This window comes from Panulirus ornatus, chromosome 46 (assembly GCF_036320965.1).
Source record: "Panulirus ornatus isolate Po-2019 chromosome 46, ASM3632096v1, whole genome shotgun sequence".
Lineage (NCBI taxonomy): Eukaryota > Metazoa > Arthropoda > Malacostraca > Decapoda > Palinuridae > Panulirus > Panulirus ornatus.
In genome coordinates, this window is record NC_092269.1 from 34,781,305 (window position 1) to 34,808,495 (window position 27,191).

Here is a 27,191-nt window from a genome sequence, read left to right on the forward strand (position 1 = left end):
TCCACAGCCAGGTCTATAAGGTAAGCCAGGACTGTCCAGCATAGACAGAGAGATGTGAGGTATTTGGAAGTGTTTTTGTCAAAAGTAAACATGATTACTAAGGGTTTTCAACTCTAACATCTAATCAAAGCTTTACAAATCAATATGTAAAGAAAGATGCACCATTTTTTGGAGGAAAATAAAATCAGAACATAATATATAAAAAGTCATTGTCTAATGTTTATCATCACACTGTGGCAGCTGGTATTAGTGGTGGCTACAAGTACAGCACATCTAAAAAATAAAACAAAATAAAAATTCACATTACAAAAAGCTAGTTAAAAAAGAAAGACATCTATGAAACCTATAACTGAAGGAGAAAACAATGCTAGTAAATATGCATCACAGTAAACTGCAATGCAAAAGCTGAAGCCAGTGAATGAAAGTGGTGAACAGTTGCATGGCGCTAACTTAACTCCATTAATGGTCTAGGCAAGTTAATTCTGATCTCAATGAATGAACATCTGCCAACCTCATAAGTATCACGTTGGTCAAAAAGGTGAATCCTCACAGATGCATTGGGAAAGTGATCAAAATTTTCAGAGGGCTTGTCTGTAGGTGAGAAATGAAGCACTAAGCAATCTACTCAATCACTTCATGCAAAGACACCATATAAAAAAGTAGAGAGAGACTATATTCCAAACTGGCATATCCCTTTATGGCATGCTAAGGAGTCATGTACAAAAATAATAATAAAAATATGAAAAGTATCTTTCATTCCTTCAAAAAAAGGTCTATTGTAAAGAGTACCTACCAGTACCTATGACAAGTTTAGCCAGAATGGCAGGATTAGGGCAAGGTCTAGGACTAGTGCAAAGCACCCACAACATATCTTGCTTAACAAATAAGACTATTCTTCTCAGCTGCATAAAAGAGAGAGACTGTACCTATGGTGGGAATTTGTCATTAGAGAAGGCTAGCATGTTTTGCTACCTTCCTCTTTCCTGATAAATGATGCTTTTTTTTCTCTGCTATCCCACACACTGCATTTTTCAATCTTGGGGTCATCTAGATCTGTTTTTAGCCAATAATCAAGGGTTCTTTTGAAAGTTTCTGTACTTTATGCAAAGCATAGAAATTCTTATTTCACTTGGTAATACACTGCATAACAATCCTTATTTCTCAACGGAATCTTATAAACTATTGCTTGGCATCCTCTTGTTAATGTCCAAAGTATTACAACAGATTCTATTAACATGTTTTTCCAAGCTAGGATGCTCTTAAAACAAGACTGGTTCAGATAACCCTAATCTTTTACAAAGGCACAGATTCCCATATATATTTCTCTTCTTCCCCCTAAGTATAGAGTAAATTCTTTTAACCTCATGATATTTCAAATGCTTCAATGCCTTCCCCTTAAGTCTTATCCTTATATTCTCCAAACTTTTTTTCTGTTCTTCACTTGCTTCAATTATATCAATTGCCTGAAGTAATTTCTGGACCTTCTGCCACTCTCTGGCTACTCCTTCCTTCATGCTGGCATGGTCTTCTTCCAGCATAGAGAACATCATGGCCTAGTGCATGGTTAACTCCATCTGTAAAGCTTCCCTTATGTAACAGCAATATGACCCATATCCTCCTCATCTCTTGCCTTATCTAAATATTGTATTTTCATTGCTAAACAGCTCTCCTGAACAATATCTGCCCTTTAAACACTTTCATTTATTCTACCTATTCCATCCCATGCTATCCTAAATATCCTGTCTCTGACTACATCCACTGCCTTCTCAATGGCCCTATAATTCTTCATATTGTGTACAAGCTTCAGGGATCTTAGGCCCATGTTTTTCAGTTATTTCAATACCCTTTGCTGACCTGTCATCTTTCACTCTGAAACTGTGTTCTTGGGTTCTTCAGGTATTTCAACAACTTCCATTGAACAGTTATCTTTCACTCTGAAATGAAGATCTAGTTTTTGTCTATTCCTTCCCTGTTTGTAAACCCATACTGAGAGCATCTTTAGAATTTCTTAATATCACTGTCTTCATCACAATTTTGTTCTTTTGTCCACTTCTATTCCTCTCCGGCATTTTTTAATGTCCTTAGCACAGGCTTCCAAAGTCTTCAATTTGTCTTCTAGATTCACCTCTATTGTTTTCACGCACTTTCTGTGGCCCTTAGCACTGTCCTCCAGCTTACCTTGTCTTCCAGGTGGCATATTCAAAGAAACTTGTTCATCCATAATATGGGAGCTATCAGGTGTCTGGTACACCACAGCCCCCATGACATCATCACTCCCTTGAGAAATCCTCAGAATCAAAATCAAAGTCTTCCTTCTTCATCTCAATTACCCTTTCCATTTCTATCTTTTCTAATCTAATAGGTTTAGCAGTTATAATAGACAGGTTAGTTTGGGTGTCACTATGAATGGAGAATCTAAAGAAACTGTTGTTCTAAATATCTGGGAGAGGATATAAAATAAGGATATAAAATAAAAAATTTATCAACAAGTTAAAAAGCTACAGAAAATTGCACTAACATCATGCATTTTTTGTGAAATCTACATTGCTAGTTAAGTGGAAGAAACTTTCTTCAGTCAAAACTCTTAATTGGAAATCTTAATAATGACAAAGGGAAAAGTAAGTCATTTTCCTGAGGGATGATCATGTAAAAAATATCAAAAGTGTATGAGAGAGGTGTGGTAGTAAGTGCTAATGTTTGAGAACACTAAGCAGGGTGTGCAGGTATGCTTTGGCCACATGGAAAAAATGAGTGATGAGGAAATGAATAAGAGGATACATATATGTCAGAAGTGAAAAGGAGAAGGGGATGGCTGAGGATGTAGTTGAATGTGAAAGATGCTGTGAGTTATCAAGAGTAATGTGGCACAGGGTTTGCTACCAATATATCAAACCAGGGCACATGAAATAGCCAGGGATTTGACTGTACATAAGAAGCATTGGTTTCAATGCATTATACATGACTCCTAGCAGGTAAATGCAACAAAGAAAGAACATTCTTTGTTTGTTCCTGGGGCTACCTCACTAAAGCAGAAAATGGTATATAAATATGAAAAGTAAACTGCAGTTTTCTGCATTCACTGTACTTTATTGCTCTGTGTTTTGTCTTTCTGTTCACAGATGAGACAACTATACTGGAAGGACACAGAAAGAAGATCCTAAACTGGTGTACGAGTTTGGGTGCATGTACTACAGGAAAAAGCTGAGAGTAAATGTGATCATAAGTAAGGTAACAAGGTGCAGCAGCAGCATAAGATAAGATGGTATGGGTAAAAGTTTAAAGGAAAACTTAGTGAAAGTGGAGTGCTTTAAGTACCTAGAAAAGGATGTGAAAGCAGTCACATTTTCTTATCTATTTATTTGTTTTGATTTTCATTTCCCGACTAAAAGTGCAAAAGTATAAGATAATGCCGATCTTTCATCCATGGGTGATACATGAAATCAAAGTAAGTTAGGTTTTCATTAAGCGCTAAAAAAGATAAATATTGAAAATCCACATGTAAAACAGAGTAGCTGAAATAGTGTAGCAAATTACTTTTAAGCTCATTTCTGCAAGTCATCAGGAGTTAATTTTTGAGTAAATAAACATGAACTATAAAATTACCTACAACACACAGTAGCACTGCCTCTAGTTAATTATAAAACCAAATGTATGTTTTTCTGGCTAATATTTTAGTCGTTTCACTACATTATAAATAAGTGAGCCATCAACAAATTCTTCACAGATCTTTAACTCAATTCACATGCATCTGGGATACATATACTCTTTTTCCTGTGAAAACAAAACTGATTCATTATGTAACACCAAAGCTTTCATTCACACCTTTAACTTTACAAAATAATAGCTCCACTCTATCCAATCACAAATAACTCCTCTGGAATCCTCATATGAAAACTCCCTAGTCATGATCAATTCTCTCACTATTTAACATACTATTAAACGAAGTGAAAATCATGCATGGGACAAGAAAAGAACCTAAGATTAAAAATTATGCAACATGCATGGGGGTAAAGCTAGACTAAATTGCTAGTAACCAAGCAAGATTTGAGGTAAGTGCTACATGCTGTTCCTGTCTCATGGCAAAATCTTGTCGAAAGTGCTAGTATGCAATTTACATCTACATTGGTTTAACTCTTCTAATTGCACCCTTAAATACACTGTATAGCTCTTGACCTGTCTATTACCAAGCTCCCCACTTTTGTCTTTTCTTCCTCACTTTGTTCTCCCATATCAAACCTTCTCTACAGATGACCTATCTTTGTAAATGTTGAAAAATTAACCTCTCTTTTCCTATCAGAAGCAATGTTCCTAAGGATTCTGTCTTGCATCCTACACTCTTCTGTCATCTCGAAAATCATTTCTTTTCTTCAACAAATAACTCAATGGACTTTTAATGTTGATGACTCACCACTGCATATCTTGACTCCCTTCACATCTGCTCATCCCTCTCTTAATCAATCTGCACCTTGTCTCAACAAATTCTTCTATAAACTCCAACCTTGATTAGATATCCCAGTGAAGCATATGCAGCCTGGTTAACATGAATGCCCAAAACCCAATTTCTGGTATCAATGTAATATCTCACCTATCTGTGAAACTTTATATTAATAGGTATGTCCACTCAAAGAAAATGGAAGTTCTGCCCAGATAACATAAATACTTCTAAACCCTTTCTCAAATTAAACAGAGGATTGATCCTTCCTTGTATGGAGTACTACTGCCACATCTTCCACTGATAATACTTTGGTTTCTATAACCAAGAACTTGTGTGACCTAACTGTTATCTAGACCTCAGAAAGCTCCTGTGCTGCGTGATTACAGTATGGCCACTGGCAACTTCAAAGTCAACCATTGTAATATCTATTTCTTTCCCCACACCATAAAGCTTTGGAGCACCGTAACTATTTATGTCTTTCCTAACAACATTAATGTTTACCTTCTCAAAAAACTGATTTTCCACTTCCTCTACAATTCTAAAAACATCTTTCCTCATCCTTTTCACCTCCTCTCTAAACCCACTTTTGATAATTCAGTAGATGCCTGGCCTCGATGTGCTTATCTGTCAAGATTGCAGATTCCAACATAAAAAAAATCTAACATACTTTCTACATGACCATACTGTCCTAGGAAACTCTTCATTCATGCCTATAAAATACTTCCTTTGCACCAAATATCTATCTCACTCTGTATTCTTTATTCTATCTGTCTTTTTCTGAATCTATCTATACTGAATAATCTATTCAATTCTAATATTTTTAGTCTTTAATCTGTCTTTACCTATTATCAAATACAGAAATTAATAAAAAATAACAGCTAAAATAATCTCAAAAGTCACAAAGCAAATATATTTTTACCAAGAATTATAAACAACCATTTGGTGTTTACAAATGTGACATTCAAATCAATTAATGGGATTTTATATTGTTGCTGTTATTGTTGTTGCTTTACTTTATCCATTCAAGTATGATAAAATTCTTACCTCAAATCAGTCCAAAGTTTTCAGCAAAAGAAATAATTGCAATTGTGCCAGTCATAAAAGCAATGGTCTAATATATATTTTAATCATTTCAAAAAAAAAATTCAAGAAATTATTACAAATGCAGTTTCATTATCCCAGTAAAAAGCAGTGTTCAAATTGCAAATCTCATAATCAAAGTAAACCATTATAGCTATAGTAAATGTGTATCACATGTTTATCAGAATTACTCAATACAAATGCAAGATAAAATGGCTAAAGTGCAAGAATATCAAGAAAAGTGCTATTAATTTCAAATTACAACTTGCAATTGTTTAGGACCTTAAACAGTACACCTAGTCAATGCACTACACAACCAATAACCAGAGAAATTACCTATCACAAGAATTATGGCATTTTCCTTTAAATAAATAAGTGAAATGAAGTGTGAGAGAGAAGGCAGTGTATAAAGACTAACTTGAAATGTGGCAACACCCATTAGCTATTTTGCAACTGAACGAATGATGAACAACAGCACAACTGGAGTGTGCATTTAAAGCCAAAACATCTACTTTAATGAAAAGAAGAGAAAGTTTAAACATGGTTGAGTTAGATGAGCAACAGTTGAAGACCAAACTGGATAGATACAATAGACTAAGTAATGCTGTTGACCTATCTGTAATCAAAACATTTAAATGTCATCGAGACAGTCATATAAATAACTATATTCTGCTGAGGTTAATTACAGTACTGATTTGTATAACACTTTACTTTGTCTGAATGCACTGCTCTCAATAATCCAGAAGTAATGACTCATTATCAGACATTCAAAAATACAATACATCCATTGTAATTTCAATCTATCTATATCTATGATGCTTGTTCCCTCTAGGAACTCCCATAACTAGTGAACTCCAGTTCCACTTCTCAGCCTTTAGTGCCTTACCCTTGACAGGCACCTAGCAGAGGGCAACTCTAGAGTAAAATACGCAGTGGCTACAATCTATTCTTTCCACTGTTTACTTCTACCTAATGCTCATGCCTATGTTCCTACCTACTACTTCTACATAACATTTCTACCTAATTCTCCTGCCTAAATGTTCCTACCTACTACCTCTATCTATTGCTCCAACCATTTAGCCACACACACAGTGCCCACTGCAGGGAAATCTAGAGTTATGAAGAATGAGCTGCGCGTGTTAAAGTGTTGTCATGTGTTATGTGCAACAAAGAGAAATTGTAAGTTTGTGGACAGAATGTCATGAGATCACGTGAGGGTAAGGCAGAAAGAAAAGACAACTACCTGGGTCAGAGGAGTGCAACTTGACAACCATTGAAGTGTTGGCTCACTACGCACGCATCACTAACCCTCCTAATACCCAAGTGGGTATTACTGAAAATATACCTCCCGATCATTGGCCACCTAACAACTACAAGCTACAATGATTGTAACTGTCATAGTGATGTTGAGATTATAAAACGATTCTGTGAGAATTCATCTTTTCCTAATCCTATTATCATTTTCTGTCAATTTAGTCAGTTAATGTATTATTTACTAATATCAAATACAAAAAACCATATCAATTTCCTAAAATAATTTTCTTTCATATCTGTTCTACACTTCCTATGTTTACTAGTTGGCATTAGGAAAATATAAAGAACACCCCCCCCCCCCACTCATATCTACCAACTAGCTCTCTTGTGCAATACACCAAAACCATAGCACCCTATCCAAAGGCAAGCCCACCGGACGTCTTCATGATTTCCTCTGACCACTTCATCCTGACACCAGTGACAGTACAGGAAGACAGGTGAAGATCAATGGCTACAAAAATTACATGACTTCTTATACAGTGGAATGATCCATCTAAAGGGAAATAATTCAAGTTTTTCTATGCATGTCCAAAACCATGTGCTTCATGAAATGAGTTAAATCATAAGGCCACAACATGTATTCAGTGTAACCCTATCCAACAGTCTAAATGGTCATGCATATCTCTTCTGATAAGATATGGTTGCTACTGCAACAAGTTACCATCAAACAAACAATTTAGCAAAATGCCAAAAATTAACAATGAAAATATTAATACTCAAATATTGAATTGATAAGTAAAATAAGTAAAATAAAGTAGCAGAGCTGACAGCTAAACTTCATACAGTATGAATAATCCAACAAACAACTCTGCTAAGACAGTGCATGGAAGTCCAATACAGATTTCATATAATAATTCCAACAGTTTGAATCAAATATATGCAAGTTTCTACCCATCTCTCTCAAAAATTCCTCACAACTTTCTTCTCTCCTTCTCTAATTCCATCTCTTGACTCAATGAACATACTTGGTATTACTGTTACATCCACTCTTTCTTGGAAACCCAATATTAAGGTAATAACTAAGTCTTCCTCAAAGAAACCAAGAGTGCTGTTTAGATGTCAAAACTTCGTGTCAACAGTTGCTCCGTTTATACAAAGGACTGATCCATCCATGTATGGAGTAGTGCTCTCACATATGAAGTGGTTCTAGCTCTGCATCCTTACTAGAAAGTGTTGAGCTGAAAGCAGTCCGACTTATAAACTCTCCCAGGCTAACTTCAAATCTTGACCTTCTTGCCCTGTGTGGCAATGATGGTTCACCTTCCTCCTCATATAGGTATTGCTTTTTTCTTCTTTTTGTTTTTTTGCTCCCAAGAGCTGCCTGCTTATATGCTCCTACCACTAGTTACACCATGCAAAACTCAGCAAGCTGTTGAACCACATGATTACTGTGTTACTGTTGGCAACTCAAGGGAGGCCATTTTGATTTCTGTTTTCCCCCCACATCTCAAAGCTTTGGAACTCTCTATGCTATCAAGTCTTTCCAATAACTCAGGACCTGGCACATTTTAAGACAGATTTTTCACTTCCTCCAACTTTGTAAACACTTTCCTTCATCTCTTCTTTTCCCTTTCATTAACCTAACTTTATTTCAATTAAACCCTGGCTCTGAAGTGGACTTTTGTATGTGACTGGAGTCTCCAATGAAAAAAAAGTTTTTGAAAAAGATGAAATGCAACAAGATAAAATCCGTCTGAATGGTGATGAACTAGTGGTTGTAGAAGAATGTACATACTTTGGAAAGAGTTTCAGTAGAGACAGTAGAAGGATAGCCTTAGGAGAGAGAAGAATCTTCCAATGGTGAAATATTGGAGTTTTCAGTGCATTACAAACAGCAGGTAAAAAAAGTTTGTAAGTGAATGTGGTCTTTCTTCACCTGTTCCTGGTTCTGCCTCACTAATGTGGAAAACTGAAAACAAATGTGTAAGGAAAAATAAAATTCTCTTGGCAAATGGAAAGAATTTAAATGGTGAGTATATAATCAGCTATCAAGCTTTCATGAAGAGCAGCAATTACTACCTGGGATGTATGGATGTGAAACCAAAGTTTAATAAACCTGGAGGTGATAAAACAAAATCAGAGAAGTAAAGATGTAGTAAAGAATGAAAATGAGAGAGATCTGTGGTATTAAGAAATCATTCGGCAGAAGTGGGAGCATAAGTAAGAGCCTTTGAAAGCTCTGTGCTATATGCCTTCTGCCAGCAGCCTGTTAAGGGTGAGGCACTAATGGGTAAAAAGCAGCACAAGGGGTTCACCAATTATGGAGAAATTTTTGCCATGGCCACCTCTTTGAGGGAGTTCCTGAAAGGAATAGGCATTATAGATATTGCTAGATGCATAGATAGATAGAAGAAATAATTGGAAACACGAGGGGGAAAAAAAGGCTTTTAGAATCATGGTAATACAGACCAAAGAGCAGATAAGTCAGTCAAACATACATCTGAAGATACAAGATCATCTCTGGAAGAGGTGGATAAGGGAAATGAGACAGTTCATTTGAGTTACAGATATACACAAATGATTTAGGGTCTGATGCAAAGGAAATACTTGTTTCTGGAGGCAGAATGAATGGAGACTGGTACATCTATCAATCTATCCACATCTCTGATGTTAATTTCCTCCAGGAACTCCCATCAAGAGGGTGGCCATGGCAAAAATATTTCCACCTTTCCTTGTCCATACAAGCCTCTCTTGCATTTACCATTCCAAACATTCTTCCACCATTTCTCTCCTTCCACCTCTTCCACTCTGTTTTCCCATGTCATAAGTGGTCTTCATCTCAAACCAATCCCTTTAATTGTACTATTATACATGTTCTTCGTAACCTCCCAGTACTGCATTCTTTCCATGTGCCCAAACCACCTCAAAGCAATACGTTTCACCTACTCTACCGCTCCACAGTTCATTCCCTTTGTATTGCTTGCCATGACAAATCTCTAATTATACACTGCCTCAGTACTCTATTCATTCCACCTAGTCATACCATATGCTCGTCTCAAATAACTCATTTCCACAACCTGGATTCTATAACTCTGTGACCCATTCCATGTCCATGCTTCAGCTGCACAGGTCAAGGTCAGGATGATTATGCTGTCCATAAACTGTTTCTTCACTTCCAAACTTACATGTCTACCTTTCAACATTCTATTTAGGAACCCAGTGACTCTCCTATCCTGTACTGCTCTTTCTGTTATCTCTCCTTCCATATCACCACACTTATCCAAGACAGCTCCCAAATACTTACTCTGTCACCTTTCACAGTCTTTTCCCCCCCAGTTTAGCATACTTTTCCCTCGTCTAAAGTGTTATGCAAAAACTGTACTTTCACCCAGTTTCTTTTTTAACACCATAAAGTTACTTTTACTCATATTCACCTTCAATTGCCTACAACTACACACATCATGAAACATATTTACAACCTTCTGCATATCTTCTCAACTCTCAGCAAACGACAGTGTCACTCACAAACAGGTTTGCCACTGACCAACATACTGTCTCTGATGCCTGTTCAAAACTAGATCAAAACTAGAATCCCCTCAAGGGAGTGGTCATGGAAACAGAATCTTCATAACTAGTGAATTCTGTGTCACTTCTTAGCCTTTAGTGCCTCACCCTTAATGGGCCACTGGCAGAGGTCAGCTGTAGTGCAGTGTTTGCAGAGGCTCATACGCAATGTTCCTAATGACTACCTCTACCTAATACTCCTACCTCACCACCACACTCCATCTCTGCACACTCTTTCCCTAGTTTTGCTTTCATCTCTTTTATCACTCAATCCATGTATATGTCAAAAAGACATCACACAGCCCTGCCTAACACCCACATGTATTGAAACTTCTGCTCAACATCTCCATCCACTCTTAACACATGTTTGCTCCTCTATGTAAGGATTTCAAACAAGGGTGTCCCCCTACACCATATGTGCTTATCATATCCCAAAAAGTATTCCACTCGACTGTGTCATAGCATTTCTCCAGATTTTTAAAACCAGTATACAACTTCTTACCTTTCACAAAATACTTTTCCGAAGTCATTCTCAATGCAAAAATCTACCTTTCTTAAACCTCCTTTGCTCTCCACTTATTCTGCGTTCAGTCAATTCTATCAATCTATCAATCAACACTTAAATATGTCCTTACCACGTTTTCCTTTGAATAGAGGAACAATAATACCTTTCAACTAATCCTCAGGCAAAACCTTCTGCTTCCATATTAAATTACATATCAAACACATACACTGTCACACTTTCCCCTCCACACTTCAACATTTCAACTGTAATCCCATCCACTCAAGATGCCTTTCATGCTATTGACCTTATTTTCATCCTTTTAACCTACCTTCCTTTTCCTTCCATTCTCCATACCAATGCAAGTAACAACTGCTGTATCACCTTTTCCCTCATTCATCAGGTCTTAAGAATACTCTTTCCAACATCCTTTCACTTTCTCCTTTTGATCAAGCAACTCCCATTCCTTGCTTCTCACATCTACATTTCCTCTCTTACATCCACCTCTCTCCTGTTTTACCCCTTTCCAGGACAATTTCTTATTTTTCCTAAACTTTTCACTCAATTTTCTTCCAAATTCTTCATCTACTCTTTCTGCGCTTTCCTCCATCAGCTTCTTAATGTACCACCTACACATCTTCCCTCCTTTGCTGAACTTCCACTGATACATTTCTATCAAGCAATCTACCGTATGTGTTTTTCTTGTCTTCCACAGCATTTCTAATATCTTCCATCCACTGCACATTTCCTCTTTTATTCTCATATCTTGTATCTTAACTATTAATTCTACAATCTCTCTTCTACATTTTAAGCACCTCATCCAAACATGACTGCATCCCAATATTTACTACACTTTCATCTAAACTTTCTGTCCCCCTTTCAAGCACCTTACATTCTTTCTGATTCATCTTCCTGCTTGCCGACACTTTTCCCTTGCCAATTTTCCTTACACCATACCTCCACTTCTCCCTGATACTCACCTACACAAGAACTGCAAAACGACCTGAATCTCCAAGTGCCTAAAGCACTTCACTTCCTCAAGGTTCTCCTAATTAAAACATACACTCAAACCATCCTGTCTATTCCCTCTGCTGCACCTCATTAACTTGCCTTAGTTCACATTTACTCTCAGCTTTCTCCTTCCACACACTCTCTCAAACTTTGTCACCAGAGCCTGGAGATTCTCTGTCTGCTACCAAAACTGTCATTCACAAACAGGAACTAATTTTGTAACCAAGTCCTTCAATCCCCAGCATATCACAGACCCACCCCCGGCTCTAAGATCCTTTCATTTACCTCCCTCACCACCCAATCCATCAACAGATTAAATAACACCAATGAAATTACACATCCTTAACTGAGACCCAACTTCAGGTATTGAGTGACTTTCTATGTTATAAGTTCTCAAGCCTCTCTACCAACCCTCCCATATATTTTCTCCAGATCCCTAAATGCCACATATGCAGCCTCTTTCTCCAAGTGTTTCTAACAAAATTTCTTCAAAGCAAACTAGTGGTCCAAACATCCTCAACTTCTCCTGAAGCCACTTTTCTATTTGCTAATCAGATGTTCTGTGCATGCTGCCACCATCTTATCACCACTCTCCCATTCACCTTACTAGGTATTATACACTCAAAAGAATTACACCTCCGTACTGTAAAAGGTTTCAAACTCCAAGGAATCCTAAAGACTCATTCCAGGCTTATCAAAATCCATCCTGGAGAAAACATTTAATTTTTCACTACACAAAATACTTCTTGACTGTCAAGATGAATAACTTGTACTTCTTAAGATTTTTCAGGTATCATTTTCACAACCTCAGTCAGTTATACACACAATTCTTCTATTCCACACACAGGCCTATAGTTACAAGACCTGCAATCTACAACTAATGTTTTAAAGTTAGAAGACATGAAAGTTCAAAGAAAATATCATTTAATTTATATGTCACAACATTATCATATTTCCGTGTTACCAGAATCTACTTGTATGAGATTACATCACAAGTGAAAAATTACTCCCAATGAGATATCACTACCAATATGATGGAGTACAATCTTGTCATAGAACTTTTCAACCCCAAAGAAATCTATTATCTCCTAAATATTTTTAGCATACCCTTGCAGCTGCAGGTATCTCATACAAGGGGTTCTGTGATTATACATTGAAATTAAATCATTAAACTTCCATTACTAACCTGTTGAGGTTGCCTAACGTAAAGCCTGGTATTCTGCCTCTAGATCCTCCCAGCTGGTCAAGTCGGTCAGTACCCATTAGTATCTTGGTGCGCTCCATGTAGTCCATATGTGTTTTGAATAGCTCAGTGTATCTGTCATGCAGTTTTGTATACTCCTTTTTCATCTCTTCTGATTTGTCCTCCATTCGATTTGCTGCAAATGAGAAGTTAGTCCTGTAATATACACTGCTTTACAATAAGACATGTATTCTTAAGTAACACTACCAAATTGAGACTTCAGTTAGTTATATCATTTAAGGAGATAAACCTCTGAAATTCATTTTTCTTGAAAAGTTCAACTTCTGAAGTATTATCTGAATAAAATCAATTTTATGAGAATTATGGCCTTCAGCTAAAAAGTTCTCATATCAATCATCCAAGTGACTGAGATATATAATTTGCTTTTAAAAATTATAGCAAAGCATAAAAATACCATAAGCAGAACTTCTGAAAGAAACCATGACTTCCATAGTTTGTGCTCTAAAATGTTAAATCTAAACATTAGATGATTTCCTCCATCATTATCTATAGAAAATTATATGGCACAAATGGTGCAAATTCTGTTTTTCTTGTTTACCAGAAGAAAGCACTGCTCATATTAGCTACTGAAGAGTCACACAGCTGTTGCTTTCACTTCAATATAGTAACAAATACATCTCAGTACAACTTGTTATGACAAATACACCTCAAAGTAACTTTATATATCAAAAGTTTGAGTAGCCTGCTTACCAGATCAAACGTGTCAATGACCATGTACTGTCAGCATGCAAAGATAAGGAACGAAATCCCTGATCCAAAACACTGAAAATCTAAACAGTTGGTATACCAAGTTGGTATACCACAGGGAGCAAGACAAGCAGAAAACCCAGCACAGTGAAAAAGATATAAGTATATCTGTCATACAGAGCAAGCTGGAGTATACCCAGCCATTAAGAGGAGGACAAAGGTAAATCTAGCCATAGGGGACTAGATGGAGATACCCATCAACAAAAGGCAAAACAGAGGGTATACCCCAAAACAAAGGCACAGTATGGAAGTATATGCAGCCAGAGGGAGTAAGATAAGGGGTATAGCTATCCAATGGAAGCACAACAGGGGATATACCTAGCCAACTTGAAGCATAACATAGCCAAAGAAAGCATAACATGTGTATATTCTGCCAAAGGGAGCAAGATGGGATATACAAAATAACTGGGGACAAGACAGGAGATATATCTACCTATGAGGAGAAAGACAAGGATATACCAGAAACAGGAAGCAAGAAACAGCATGCATGACTGGGGGGTATACCCAGCCACAGGGAGCAAGAGGAACACCTTGCTACAGTAGGCATGACTAGGGGTACACAGAGCCACAAAAGGCATGAAAAGGGTATAACCAGCCACAGGTACAAGGGATATAACCAGCTACAGAGAGTAAGATAGGGGACATACACAGCCTTATGAAGCAAATATAGGGGTACAACTAACCATATGTAGCAAGACAGGGAATACTCAGCCAAAAAATGAAAGACAGGGTAGACCCTGCCAAATGGTAAAAGACAAGATAAACCAAACCAAGTAGCAAGACACAAGGGGTGATGGTATTCCCAACTACAGGAGGAGCAACATGAGGAATTACAAGCCAAAGAATGCAAGTTGCAACACACAACCACAGAGACCAAACCAGGGGATATACCCCTGCCATAAGAAGGAAGATGGGGCATATCCAGCTATAAGTGTCACAACAAGGGGGATCAATTAGTACAAAGAGAAAGGCAGGGGACATTCAGCCAAAAGGAGCAAAAAAGTACATATAACTAGCTAAGAGCAATACACAGGTATAATAAGCCACAAGGAGCAAGATGCAGGTGTACCCAATCAGTTTGAGGAAAACTAGGGTAAATCCAGCTAAAGAAAGGTAAGGATAAACAACCGTAATAACAAGAGGTGCACATACTGACCATGGTCGGTGGCATTCCTGTTCTTGAGCTCAAGCATCCTTACGATGGACTCAAGGGTCTCCACACGTGACTGGCACTGCTTCTTCTCCTCTTCCATACCATCCTCCAGCTCCAGCAGTTTCTGAAAAACCCACAAATGTTAAAACTCACCAATACTCAACAGGTCCATGCAATTTACTTTCACACAAACAATCTGTACACTAACCCCGAACTCACCTTTTCATAGGAGGCACCTCATGTCAATTAAAAATAACACCACAGTATATCTTACATGTGAATACATAAGCATCATGTGAGAAAAATCTTTATGTTAGTGTGGTGACCACCAATGTCAATGACACAAAGTACAGCAAGGATAACAGACCTGGCCCCTACATGAGTCTTACACAGACCTGGCTCCTAAATGAGTCTTCAATAAACCGGTCCCTACAGAAGTCCTTAATAAACCTATCGCTACAAAAGCCTTCAACAGACATGTCCTTACATGAGCCTTTAACAGACCTGGCCATCAACAAACCTGATGCCTATAAGTCTCTAACTGACCTGATCCACCATGAGTCAGTTTTTGTTTTCTACAGACCTGGTTTTTATGTGAGTCTTCAGCAGACCTGGTCCCTACACATGTCCTCAACAAAAATGGTCCCTAAATGAGTCCAACAAACCAGGTCATTAAGTGAGTATGATTCTTCATGAGATCTGATCACAATGCAAGTCCTCAAGAGACCTGATCCCTAAATGAGTATTCAACAGATCTGGTCCCTAAATGATTCTTCACAAGACCTGGTCCCTACAAGAATCTTCAACAGATCTGGTCCCTACATGAGTCTTCAACAGGCCTGGTCCCTACATGAGTCTTCAACAGACATGGTCCCTATACAAGTCTTCAACAGACTCTTTCCCTAAATAACTCTTCAACAGACCTGGTGAGTCATCAAAAGACTTGGTCCCTAAACGAGTCTTCAAATGTCCTAGTCTCTATATAAGTCTTCAATATACTGTGTCCTTAAATGAGTCTTTAACAGGCTTCATCCCTAAGTGAGACTTCATGTGACCTAGCCCTTACATAAGTCTTCAACAGATATGGCTCTTCCATTAGTCTTCAACAGACCTGTCCCCGCATAAGCCTTTAGCAGAGATGGTCTCTGCATGAGTCAGTTTTCAAGTGACCCAGCACCAACATGAATTTTTGACAGACCTGGCCCCAATACAAGTCTTAAAAGGGCCTGGTCCCTACATACGACTTCAACCGGCCTGGTCCCTTTACAAGTGTTGAACAAACAATCCCTACATGTTCAAACAACTCTGGAGTCTAGGGCAAACGGACTAGTATCACGGGGTGTGTGGCAGTGTTGGTGGTAGGGGGTGGTGTAGGGAAGAGGACTTTGTGGCAGAGGTCTTGGTGGTGCTGGAAGGACGATGGGAGTGGTCATGTATGTCATCATGTTGGTGGTGGGGGAGGAAGGGTGGCCACTAGTATACACATTGGAGGGTGTGGTGTTCAAAAGGTGGGAGAGAGGCACTGGGCATGTGCTAGAGGGCAAGGAGGGGGCGTGGTGGTGAAAGGGAGATTCTCACACAATGAATTCCACTCACAACTACACAACCCTCTCATATGCCATACCTTAATAATGGCTAGTGTGTTCATGGCTTCTGATTATGAATCTCACTGAACCATCACAATTAAAATTAGCTATCATAATGTATACCATCTCTGAAAAAACAGTGGCTCTCTTTAAATCTCAAGACCTGCTAAGTACAATCACTCAGCATGAATACTCTGATTTCGTCCATCTTAAAGCCCTAAAAGTCTTCAGGTACAGCCAAGAATTCTCCTAGTTCCTAGAACCCTGTGTTAAAGTCAGTGGTGCATGATAAGGCTGCATCTTAACAAATGACAATTACTAGCTAGTGTTTACTGCCTTTCTCCTTTAAATCATAGGCTATTTTCTGCTATGTGTTAAAGAGAACAACGTCTGTTCTTCATCAATGTCTTTATTCATGTTTGCTGGGTTGAATAATGTTTTATAACTATACTAGAATTATATTAATCTCTAATGTGTGAGATCAGAGATCCATACTTTCTTTCTCTTCATGTGTTTGTATGCCAATATATGACACAAGATATTAATCTGACGAGATCAATACAATGATATCATGTAAAGCACAAACTGCATTCAACGTATACATTTCTCTGTAATACTCATTCCTCTTAATTAGGCTTAAGCTTCGCCGTCTCATGACTGTGCCTTATATTTACCAAAATCAAAAATATGCCAAACTATTCAAAGTTTTAAGGAAACTCAAAATCAAATGATACTGGTGGTGGCGCGACGATAGTAACATGTTAATGAAACTAGTGATTGCGATAGCTGTTCGTGTATTTGTGGTGATAGCCATGGTTGTCGATGTAATTGTGGTGGTAGCGATGGTTGTTGATGTATGTGGTGGTAGAGATCGTTTGCTGATGTAACTGTTGGTGCTGGTAACTGTGCTGGTAATAGTTATGATTACGGTGGCTGTGGCAGTGACTGTGAAGGTGGTTGCAATGAAGGAGAGTGTGTGGGAGAGGACAGATGGGGAGCGGGTTGGGGGTCGTGTGACCGTGACAGGTGTCAATATATTCCCAGGTGCAGCAGGTACCTCCAGCCACTGTTGGCGGAGAGACTGCCTACGCTGCCACACGACTGCCCATACAGTGGCGACACTCGCCTCACACCACCTTCAAACGCACAAGTACTACAACCACTGAGTGTTACGGAGTATTCCGTATATCTCACGATATCTGAATCTCCGGGGAAGAAAAATACAAGAACAAGATACCACGATGCGACAATGTCCGACGAACACATAAACAAGAAATCTATTCCCGAACGGGAGGGTCAATAAATGACGGATCATTCGAAGCGTCGACCATGGTAGCCAGTCGGTGCTCTCACGAGCTCGGGAGGGGTTGGGGATGTTGCAAGAGGGGGTTCAGTTCGCCATTTACATCACTAGGTAATCTTCAAGTCATTAAGCGACAGCTAGCCTTTAACGGCAACATATAAGACGCAGTAGTTGGGACTTTCCTCTCATTAACTCCCGCGTGCAACATCAGCAACTGATCTCGAGAACCAAAGTGGGCGACTTTTCATAAATAAACATTTATGTTCACTTGTGGGAAACCACAATGATGTATCCGTATACTTAACAAATCTGTACAGGGTGTTTCACAAGTCAGGTTTCGTTGGGAAAATTCACGACTTATCGTCACAACAGCTGTCAAATTCATGACATGCCATTTGCACATCTGTTGAACTGCTGAGTCAAACTGTATTCTACACAAGTCCGAACTTTTGAAACACTATACTGAGCAGGATTTATGAGAGGCTCCGTGAGCATAACAGGCCAGGCAAAGATCCGTCAACTTTGCATCGGTCCAGTCTAAACTATATGAAGTTCATGTCCCACGCGACACCAGCGGAAGAGCCCAGGCTAATACACTAGGGCCAGTTTCCGATGTAGAGAGAGCAGGGGCGAGCGGCGAGGGATCTGGATGTGAACAACATTAATGGCGTCCCAGTGGACGCCCAACACCTTCTTGCACGTTCTACCTCCTGCTCTACCTGGCTTGATCTGACCAGCGACAGGCTCCTGGACACGGTGACAAACTACTGTTTCCCAGCATTATGATTCCTCTCTGGATAACAAGCTAGCTACTATCACAGTGAATGTGGGAGCAGGCGAGAGAAGGGGGGAGCCAAGCTGGCGGCAAAGGCGAAGAGTAGACAGGACGCCCGTTAGTTGGATAGAGGGAAGGAGAGCGAGTAAATATTCAAACACTTCACATAGATAAGCTATGAATCTTAGACGGAGAGGCTCTGGTTGACGACGTGAGGGGTAGTGGATGAACCACCCTCCCAAGCCATCCTCCACCTCCCTCGCCTAGCTGATGAGGTGGGCGGTGGGAGAACTCGTGCCTGGTAATCCTCTACCTCACAAGGCCATCGGAGCACCAGCAAGTTTCCACACTGGAACACTCGCGCCCTCCGGAACCACACCACCACACCTTTACATCACCCACAGAGACATGGCCCACCACAATATAGGTTTACCAACAACCTCCTACACTGTACTCCATCATGGTGTCATATGAGTGGCTCGGGTAACATATTGCTCGCCTGCTCTCGGATGATGTTGACTGAATCATCATCTCGGCAACCCCACCCATCCCTCCCGGGAAATCCCCAGTCCCAGACCCCCTCCTAAGGGATGATACAGGAGATTCAGTATGCGCCCCTTGTTCCTGGGTGCAAACTTGACTACATATTCGACATGCGTCCGCTCTCTACCTAGCCCCACCCAAGTCACCCGATTCCCCAGAGATCTAGCTTTAATACCTAAAAAAAAATATCCCTAAAAGCTCCCTTACTCCCTAATGTCCTCGAGCATCTAGAGCGTCCTTAATCCTGGTAAAGCGTGGTATATTTCGAAGACATGCCTTATCCTTACAACCCCCCCTCTCTCCGTCCTAATAATAAGCATCATGGACTCTCTTCAAGAGGTTTCCCTAATCGGGAACAGTGAGCCTCTATCACGACCTCCTATCTCTATGCCCCCACCACCCACGTCACATTAACTACCCGGCTCCGTCCTCCCCTTGCCCCGTGCACTCCTCCACAAAACCAGGTACTCCACACGTCACCGTGACGCTAGGCGTGAACTTGAAGAGGGGGAAGGAGGGGGGATTCCAGAACACCTGAGTCACAATTTCTCCGTGTCGCCTCCACCCCCTCAACCAGGTCTCTTACACAACATGTTTCACGTGAGAGCGAGGAGCGTGACGCCTTGATCCCTCTCCCCCCCAATGCAGCCCGTCACCTGACCCACAGCTTCCCCTCCCCGCACAGGCACTACACAGCGTCACCACCTGTGCCAACCCGATGAGTGCAGTCCTCAACGGCACCACCTGCGTCACACCAAGTGACCCTCTCCCTCCAGCACCAGGGGTGACACGCGCCAGCCCCCGGAGGTACATACATCCATCCTGAAGTTACGGGCCTAGCGACACCCACAACGACGACGTCACCACCGGCCATGAGACACCCAAGACCCTCTGCTGACACCGACAAAACACACACACACACACACACACACACACACACACACGACCACCTACACCTGCAGACCATCACTAACACAACCGGCACACCATCACCACCTGCACACCATACCAGCCACCGCCTGCAGACCACCATCACCGCACCATCTCCACTACCAGCATCCTGGGAAGGACCCACTACACCAGTCCCGCAACACTTGCAGTCATCACCACCCCGCAACCACCACCACCACCACAGTCTTCCGTATCCCAAGGCAGCCTCCGCCACCCCTAACAGTTAGATCAGTTGGTAATAAGTGGCGTGCGTGGCAGGCCAGGTAATGGAGGCAGCTGGTTCAAATCTTCCTCGGCCACACACACACACACACACACACACAAACATAACGGTTCGCTAGCACAACATAACCTGACTTTCCATTCCTCTGCTCAACTCATCTTTGGGCAGCCTGATATACACCGGAGACGTGAGTGAATGATGAACAAGAAATGAATGACTCTCTCCCGCATGGGAGATGAGTGTTCACTCATACGTTCTCACGAGTGGGTGAGGAGAAATGAACAATGAAGAATTCCCAGCAATGTGTTACGTAAAGGCGCACCAAAACAGCCTGCCCATCCCCTGCCTCCGAGTGTCGTTATCACACACACACACACACCAGCTAGCTGGAGTGGTCCTCGTCCCTGGCCTAATGGTATCTGGTGTATGGTGTTATCACGAGGCCATCGACGCCAACGGAACACTAACCTGATGGTCCTTACTGCGTCTTCCCTGAAACACAGGGCGACACGCACGGACACAGCTACACACCTCGTACCTATCGTAAGTTACGTTATACAGAGCGTGTCACTTCACCCTTACATCATGTTACTATGTAAGTTACGTTATACAAAGCGTGTCACTTTACCCTTACGTTACGTTCCTATGTAAGTTGCGTTATACAAAGCGTGTCACTTCACCCGTACGTCACGTTCCTATGTAAGTTACGTTATACAAAGCATGTCACTTCACCCTTACGTCACGTTCCTATGTAAGTTACGTTATACAAAGCATGTCACTTCACCCTTACGTCACGCCCCTATGTAAGTTACGTTATACAAAGCGTGTCACTTCACCCTTACATCACGCCCCTATGTAAGTTACGTTATACAAAGCGTGTCACTTCACCCTTACGTTACGTTCCTATGTAAGTCACGTTATACAAAGCGTGTCACTTCACCCTTACATCACGCCCCTATGTAAGTTACGTTACACAAAGCGTGTCACTTCACCCTTACATCACGCCCCTATGTAAGTTACGTTATACAAAGCGTGTCACTTCACCCTTACGTTACGTTCCTATGTAAGTCACGTTATACAAAGCGTGTCACTTCACCCTTACATCACGCCCCTATGTAAGTTACGTTACACAAAGCGTGTCACTTCACCCTTACATCACGCCCCTATGTAAGTTACGTTATACAAAGCGTGTCACTTCACCCTTACGTCACGCCCCTATGTAAGTCACGTTATACAAAGCGTGTCACTTCACCCTTACATCACGCCCCTATGTAAGTTACGTTACACAAAGCGTGTCACTTCACCCTTACATCACGCCCCTATGTAAGTTACGTTACACAAAGCGTGTCACTTCACCCTTACATCACGCCCCTATGTAAGTTACGTTATACAAAGCGTGTCACTTCACCCTTACGTTACGTTCCTATGTAAGTTACGTTATACAAAGCGTGTCACTTCACCCTTACGTTACGTTCATTATAAAGTGAAGGAAACTTAGGATGATTTACATGAAATTCAAACACTTTATGCACGCGATATACAGAAGACACCGACGAAGCCAAGCATGATATGTGGCATCACGTGAAAAAAAAAATATGTTTCTCTTCAAACGGAACAAAACGTTAACTGATAGAACAACTTCATGAAGACATATCCAAACTCCTATGAGCGTGACGGAACGATCCTTGAGCACAAAGGGGTGACCCTTGACTTCATCGATGAAGTTCCTCGAGTCATAATGGCCGGGCCTTTGACCTGACCCTTGACGCTAGGCCAAAGGCCTCTGTAAAAGTGGTTTCCTTTATTTTTTATTTTTTCAAGCCAGTTCCCCAGATCGGGCTGGTTAAAATACTTTTCAGGGTGGTGGTTTATAAATTGACGTTGGTGGCATCACAGAACCTGGTAGACGAGAGGTGCTCAAGCCCAAATAAACCCAAATAAACGAACCAAACTGGTAGATGAGAGGGCTCAAGCCCAAATAAACCCAAATAAACGAACCAAACTGGTAGATGAGAGGGCTCAAGGCCAAATAAACCCAAATAAACGAACCAAACTGGTAGATGAGAGGGCTCAAGCCCAAATAAACCCAAATAAACGAACCAAACTGGTAGATGAGAGGGCTCAAGCCCAAATAAACCCAAATAAACGAACCAAACTTTATTCGCCGAAATACATGATGGGTCGGAGACGGTACATTATGGCCACCCGCTAAAAACAGAGCCACGGACATTACCCTCCCTGCTTCTCCACCTGAAGGTTAGCTATAGCGCTTGTAACAACACTCGTCAAAGCTGTCCGCCGAAAGCGCAGACATGCCGATCAAACGGGTAAAATGACTGGGGGAGGTCGAACACAAGCCACCACTCGCCAAGTTGAATTCTACAGATACTCGTCGATCTCTCTCTCTCTCTCTCTCTCTCTCTCTCTCTCTCTCTCTCTCTCTCTCTCTGTGTGTGTGTGTGTGTGTGTGTGTGTGTGTGTGTGTGTGTGTGTGTGCAAGCGCGCTCTTTAAAAAAAAAAATTGTCCTTGTAACGCCGAACATCTCCCTCGCCAACGCTAGATATTCTTAAACACACACACACAATCCTCAGATTATAACTAACACCTTTGGACGATTATAAGCGACCAGGTATCATCATAGAACGATGACAATTAACTGAGGACAAATATGAAAACCTGTGTAATCATGGTGAGGAGAATATATTCCCGAGAATAAGTCGGTAACCATGACTATGACAGCGAAGAAACCAAACGAGTCTCCGACCACCGTGGCAAACCACGAATACCCGAACATGTTTGGAGAGTATTCGTGAACCTCCGATCCGAACATGGGATCAGGAGCAACCATAACCAACAGTGGCCATTCAGGCTCATATCCCCTGGTAACCAAAGGATGGAAAATGACACTGAGACGACCTCAAACACCATTGAACTATCTATTCCTGGCGGCTGAGAGTGTGCGGGATATAAAGTCTGCAAGATTTACAGGCAAACTGGGTCATGGTTACCGCACCCTTTCATCCACGTCTGTCGGGGGAGGAGGGCCTCGATCCCCACCATCAGGCGGGTCTCACGGAGGCGTCTGATCACGGAGATTCCAGTAACCTCCCGGGGAGGCTGAACGAGAGAGGCTTAAACTATTTCTTAATGCCATGATCAGCCCTGATCCCTGGGTTCATTGTGTCTTCACGGAGCAGCCAAGGCCGCCTGTCGCTGCGCAAGCCAACCAGGTATACCTGGTGATCGGGGTCATGTCTTTTCCAGCGCCCTTCCAAAAGCCAGGAGCGAACCACCCCTCCCCACCCCTACAACATCTTCGAGGAAGCATCCCATGTCTTCCGCCACCTGGCTACTGAGGAGACATTGACGATGCTGTCGGGTTGTGCGGTTCAAGTACCTCCCAACCTGCCAAGTCTCCTTCAGGCAGGTTGCAACGGGGAGCGGGAGAAACACCAGTCAGCGCCGATGTTGCTCCTGCTGGCGATGCTGGGGTGTATCCCACGCCACGCCCTCGTACACACACCACCATCTTCCTCCATTTCCCACCATCATCCACCCCTCTGCTTGGCTCCCTCCATCGACTCTGCTGGACTGCTAACACCCTCCCTATAATATACCCCTCAAAGACGGGGCCAAGAGAGCTATGACGAAAGTCAGGAACGATTACTGGCATCGCTTAAACGAGCACAAACGTTCATGAAGGAAGAGTCGCGGCATTCTGAGCTGTACAGGATATGAGTGAGGCAAGTTCTGCACCACCCCAAACAATACACCTGTCCGACCCACGATCATCCAAGCCATCTGGTCAAGCAGCCAAGTACTTGCAAGACGAGTCGTCGACGAGGAAAACTATGCACAGTAACAACACCAGTCAAAAGTTCACGTAAGTGTGATGAGAGAAAAGAGACTATAACATGAGAGACTGAAACATAAAACTTTACCAGCAAATGCTACGACGCTATGGCCGAACCGCAGTAAAAACTCAAGTTACTTTCACTCTATATTTCCGACACTAACTAATCGGGCAAGCGACAGCGGATACGTTGATGTGCAATGAATCAGAAATTTCAGGAGGAACAGTAATAGACTTCCGTCCCCGATTGATCTGTAGATGTTGAGACGTGCCTTTTAAAATCGACTTAAAATAGTATAATTCATTTAAGTGAGGTGTATTTCAGAACGGTGCACATAACGCACCAAAACATGACCCGTGAACGCCAATGTCAATTTCCTACACTTGGGACTATAATGCTCACGTCTGTGTCCACGCCTGCAGCGTGTCGTTCCCAATATGATTTGCGCCGGTAACCCCGGTAAATTTATTGTGCACCCCATGCTCATCCCGTGAGCGGTAGCGCAAAAGGATTACGGAGGTCACAAAGGGTCTGAGTCAGACCCAAGAACTGAAGACAGTCGCGTACCAGCTACTGTCCTGTACAGAGCTGTTGCCGTCTTTCAGAGCTAGGATGTACCTATTCCTTATCGCTACCCTTGCTTTGTTTTTTTAAGGTTAGTTGAAAGTTATTGTTCATCATCGTCTCCGTCGACGGGAAGACATAAAAAAAAAAAAAATGCTGGAACTTCGTTCTATTAATAAAGTTACGTCCACAAGTTAACCAATGTAAACATATGTGGCTGGAGGTCCGCGAACGCCAGAGGGTCGCGACACCAACTTCCTACGCTCCTCCTCTCTGGAGCATGATCTCCACAACATAACATATATACGTGACAACATCCTCATGGTAAACTATAAGGTCCACATAGAAAAAAAAGATACGACTGCCGCCTAAAGCCTTGCCCATGCGATGACTACCTCTTTATTTCCCCCTACCGACCAAAATTCCTCGGAAAGCCCCAGGGAACTGGCGCGGTAGCGGTGATGATTTAGCCGTAATGATATATGGGTGTGTGTGTGTGTGTGTGTAGGGGGGGGGGGGGTTAGGGGCAGGTGAACCGGGGAGCAAGGGCAAGGGGGGGAGGGGGACCCATGAGCTGTACACATCCCGGCCAAAAAGAAGCTCCCATACTCTCTCTCTCTCTCTCTCTCTCTCTCTCTCTCTCTCTATCTATCTATCTATCTATCTATCTATCTCTATCTTAAAGAATAAATCTGCCACCAGGACGAGACATGTAATACAATCATCGCCCCAAAGACAGAAACGGAACTCTAAATAAAAAAAATAAATTCATCTCATGCAGTCACGGGCACCTTCCATTGTCTAGTCTAGATTGTTCTCCACACACCGGTTCGCCTTCCCCGTACCAGCAATATTATACTGCATTTACAGCACACAAGAACACTACATCCTCATAACTAAACCATCGGTGAGGAATTAGGATAAATGTCCTTAAAGCAGACGGAAAGTGGAGCAAGTCAGGCAATCAGGATCAATAACCGGGCAAGATAACGGTGTAGGCTGGCTCCAGGGACAGACACTGGCTGTATGATACAGTCTGTCCCCTGTGCCGTGGCCATGTCCATGGTGGCTGTGTCGCTGTGCTACAGCGCTCCTCACTGAGGCTACCGACCAACCACTGCCAGCCAGACAGGTGTCTGAGGCAAACACAACAGGGAGGCGGAGTCAGCCATCTAGCGGTACTCCTGTTTTGTTGGGTTTGATACGGAATCAGTGTGTGTGTGTGTGTGTGTGTGTGTGTGTGTGAGATGAGGCTGGAGTGGCCAGGGGACGGGGCCAGCGTGGGTGAGGGTGTGGCCAACCTCCTGATGATGTCATAAGTGGAACGGTCGGTGACGTCACGGAGGGAGCGCCGCCTCTACCCCCCCTCCTCACGCATCACGCCACCCAACATTGACACACGCACGAACATACAGAGAAACGCGCGCGCCCGCACACGCCTTACAAACCAGACAGACAGACACACACACACACACACACACACACACTTCAAGTAGCCTTACAAGCAAGTAAAACAAACATGTGTACACAAGAAAATCCATGGTACACGTACAGAAACAGTCCCTCATACACAAAAATACAACCAAAATTCACAGAAAAAACATGCAATTTCGTACACACACACACACACACACACACACACACACACACACGAGTTTCCTTTACCGTTACCAACTGTGCGCATTTCAATCCCTCCACTCCAGCAGCAGCAGCAGCATTGCCACAACCCTGACGTACACACCACGCCATCATGATCATCACATCCACAACTCCCAGCATAAGTCTGGCGGTGGTGCAAAGGCGGCAGGGGGGTTAGGGAAGGACATATTGCAGAGGCGGGGAGCGTGTGCGCGCCAGCGCCACTTCCTTCACCTAAATCGACCGGCCAGGCATCTCCCCTCACTCCTATCACAATATGTACTTGTCCCACACACATTCACCGAACAACACCACCCGATTTTTTTAAAAAATACACACAAAATAGTCTGAACTATACAAGAACAAAAGGTAATTTGTGTAAACAGGAAAATACGATGTGCAATGCAGTATATAGGTACACCGTGTGGGTGTGTGTAATGTTCAGTACAAAGACGCGTCGTCAATTCCCACCTCCTAGAGGTGACGGACCGGCTGATGATAATGATAAGACATCACCCAGCACGCCACTGTTATCTACTACTATATGATAGACGCCGTCGCCTACACCCTCCCTTCTAGAACAATACCTTGTTCAACAACAAAGCAAAACACTACGATTATTATTATTATTATTATTATTATTATTATTATTATTATTATTATCATTATTATTATTATTATTATTATCATTATTATTATTATAGTTATTATTATTATCATTGTTATTACTATCATTATTATTA

General features: G+C 41.8%; 1 protein-coding gene across 50 annotated transcripts in view; it reads right to left on the reverse strand.

Annotated features, from left to right (window-relative positions):
• The window catches only part of syd (JNK-interacting protein syd), a 232,877-nt gene that overhangs the window by 128,714 nt on the left and 76,972 nt on the right, over window positions 1–27,191 (reverse strand). For all 50 annotated transcript variants that reach the window (XM_071689053.1, XM_071689020.1, XM_071689050.1 and 47 more), the window contains 2 exons: window positions 15,014–15,134; window positions 13,033–13,225 (listed from right to left, as the gene is read on the reverse strand). In XM_071689053.1, coding sequence (XP_071545154.1) covers window positions 13,033–13,225; window positions 15,014–15,134 — 314 coding nt within the window. The remainder of the gene's footprint in view (window positions 1–13,032; window positions 13,226–15,013; window positions 15,135–27,191) is intronic.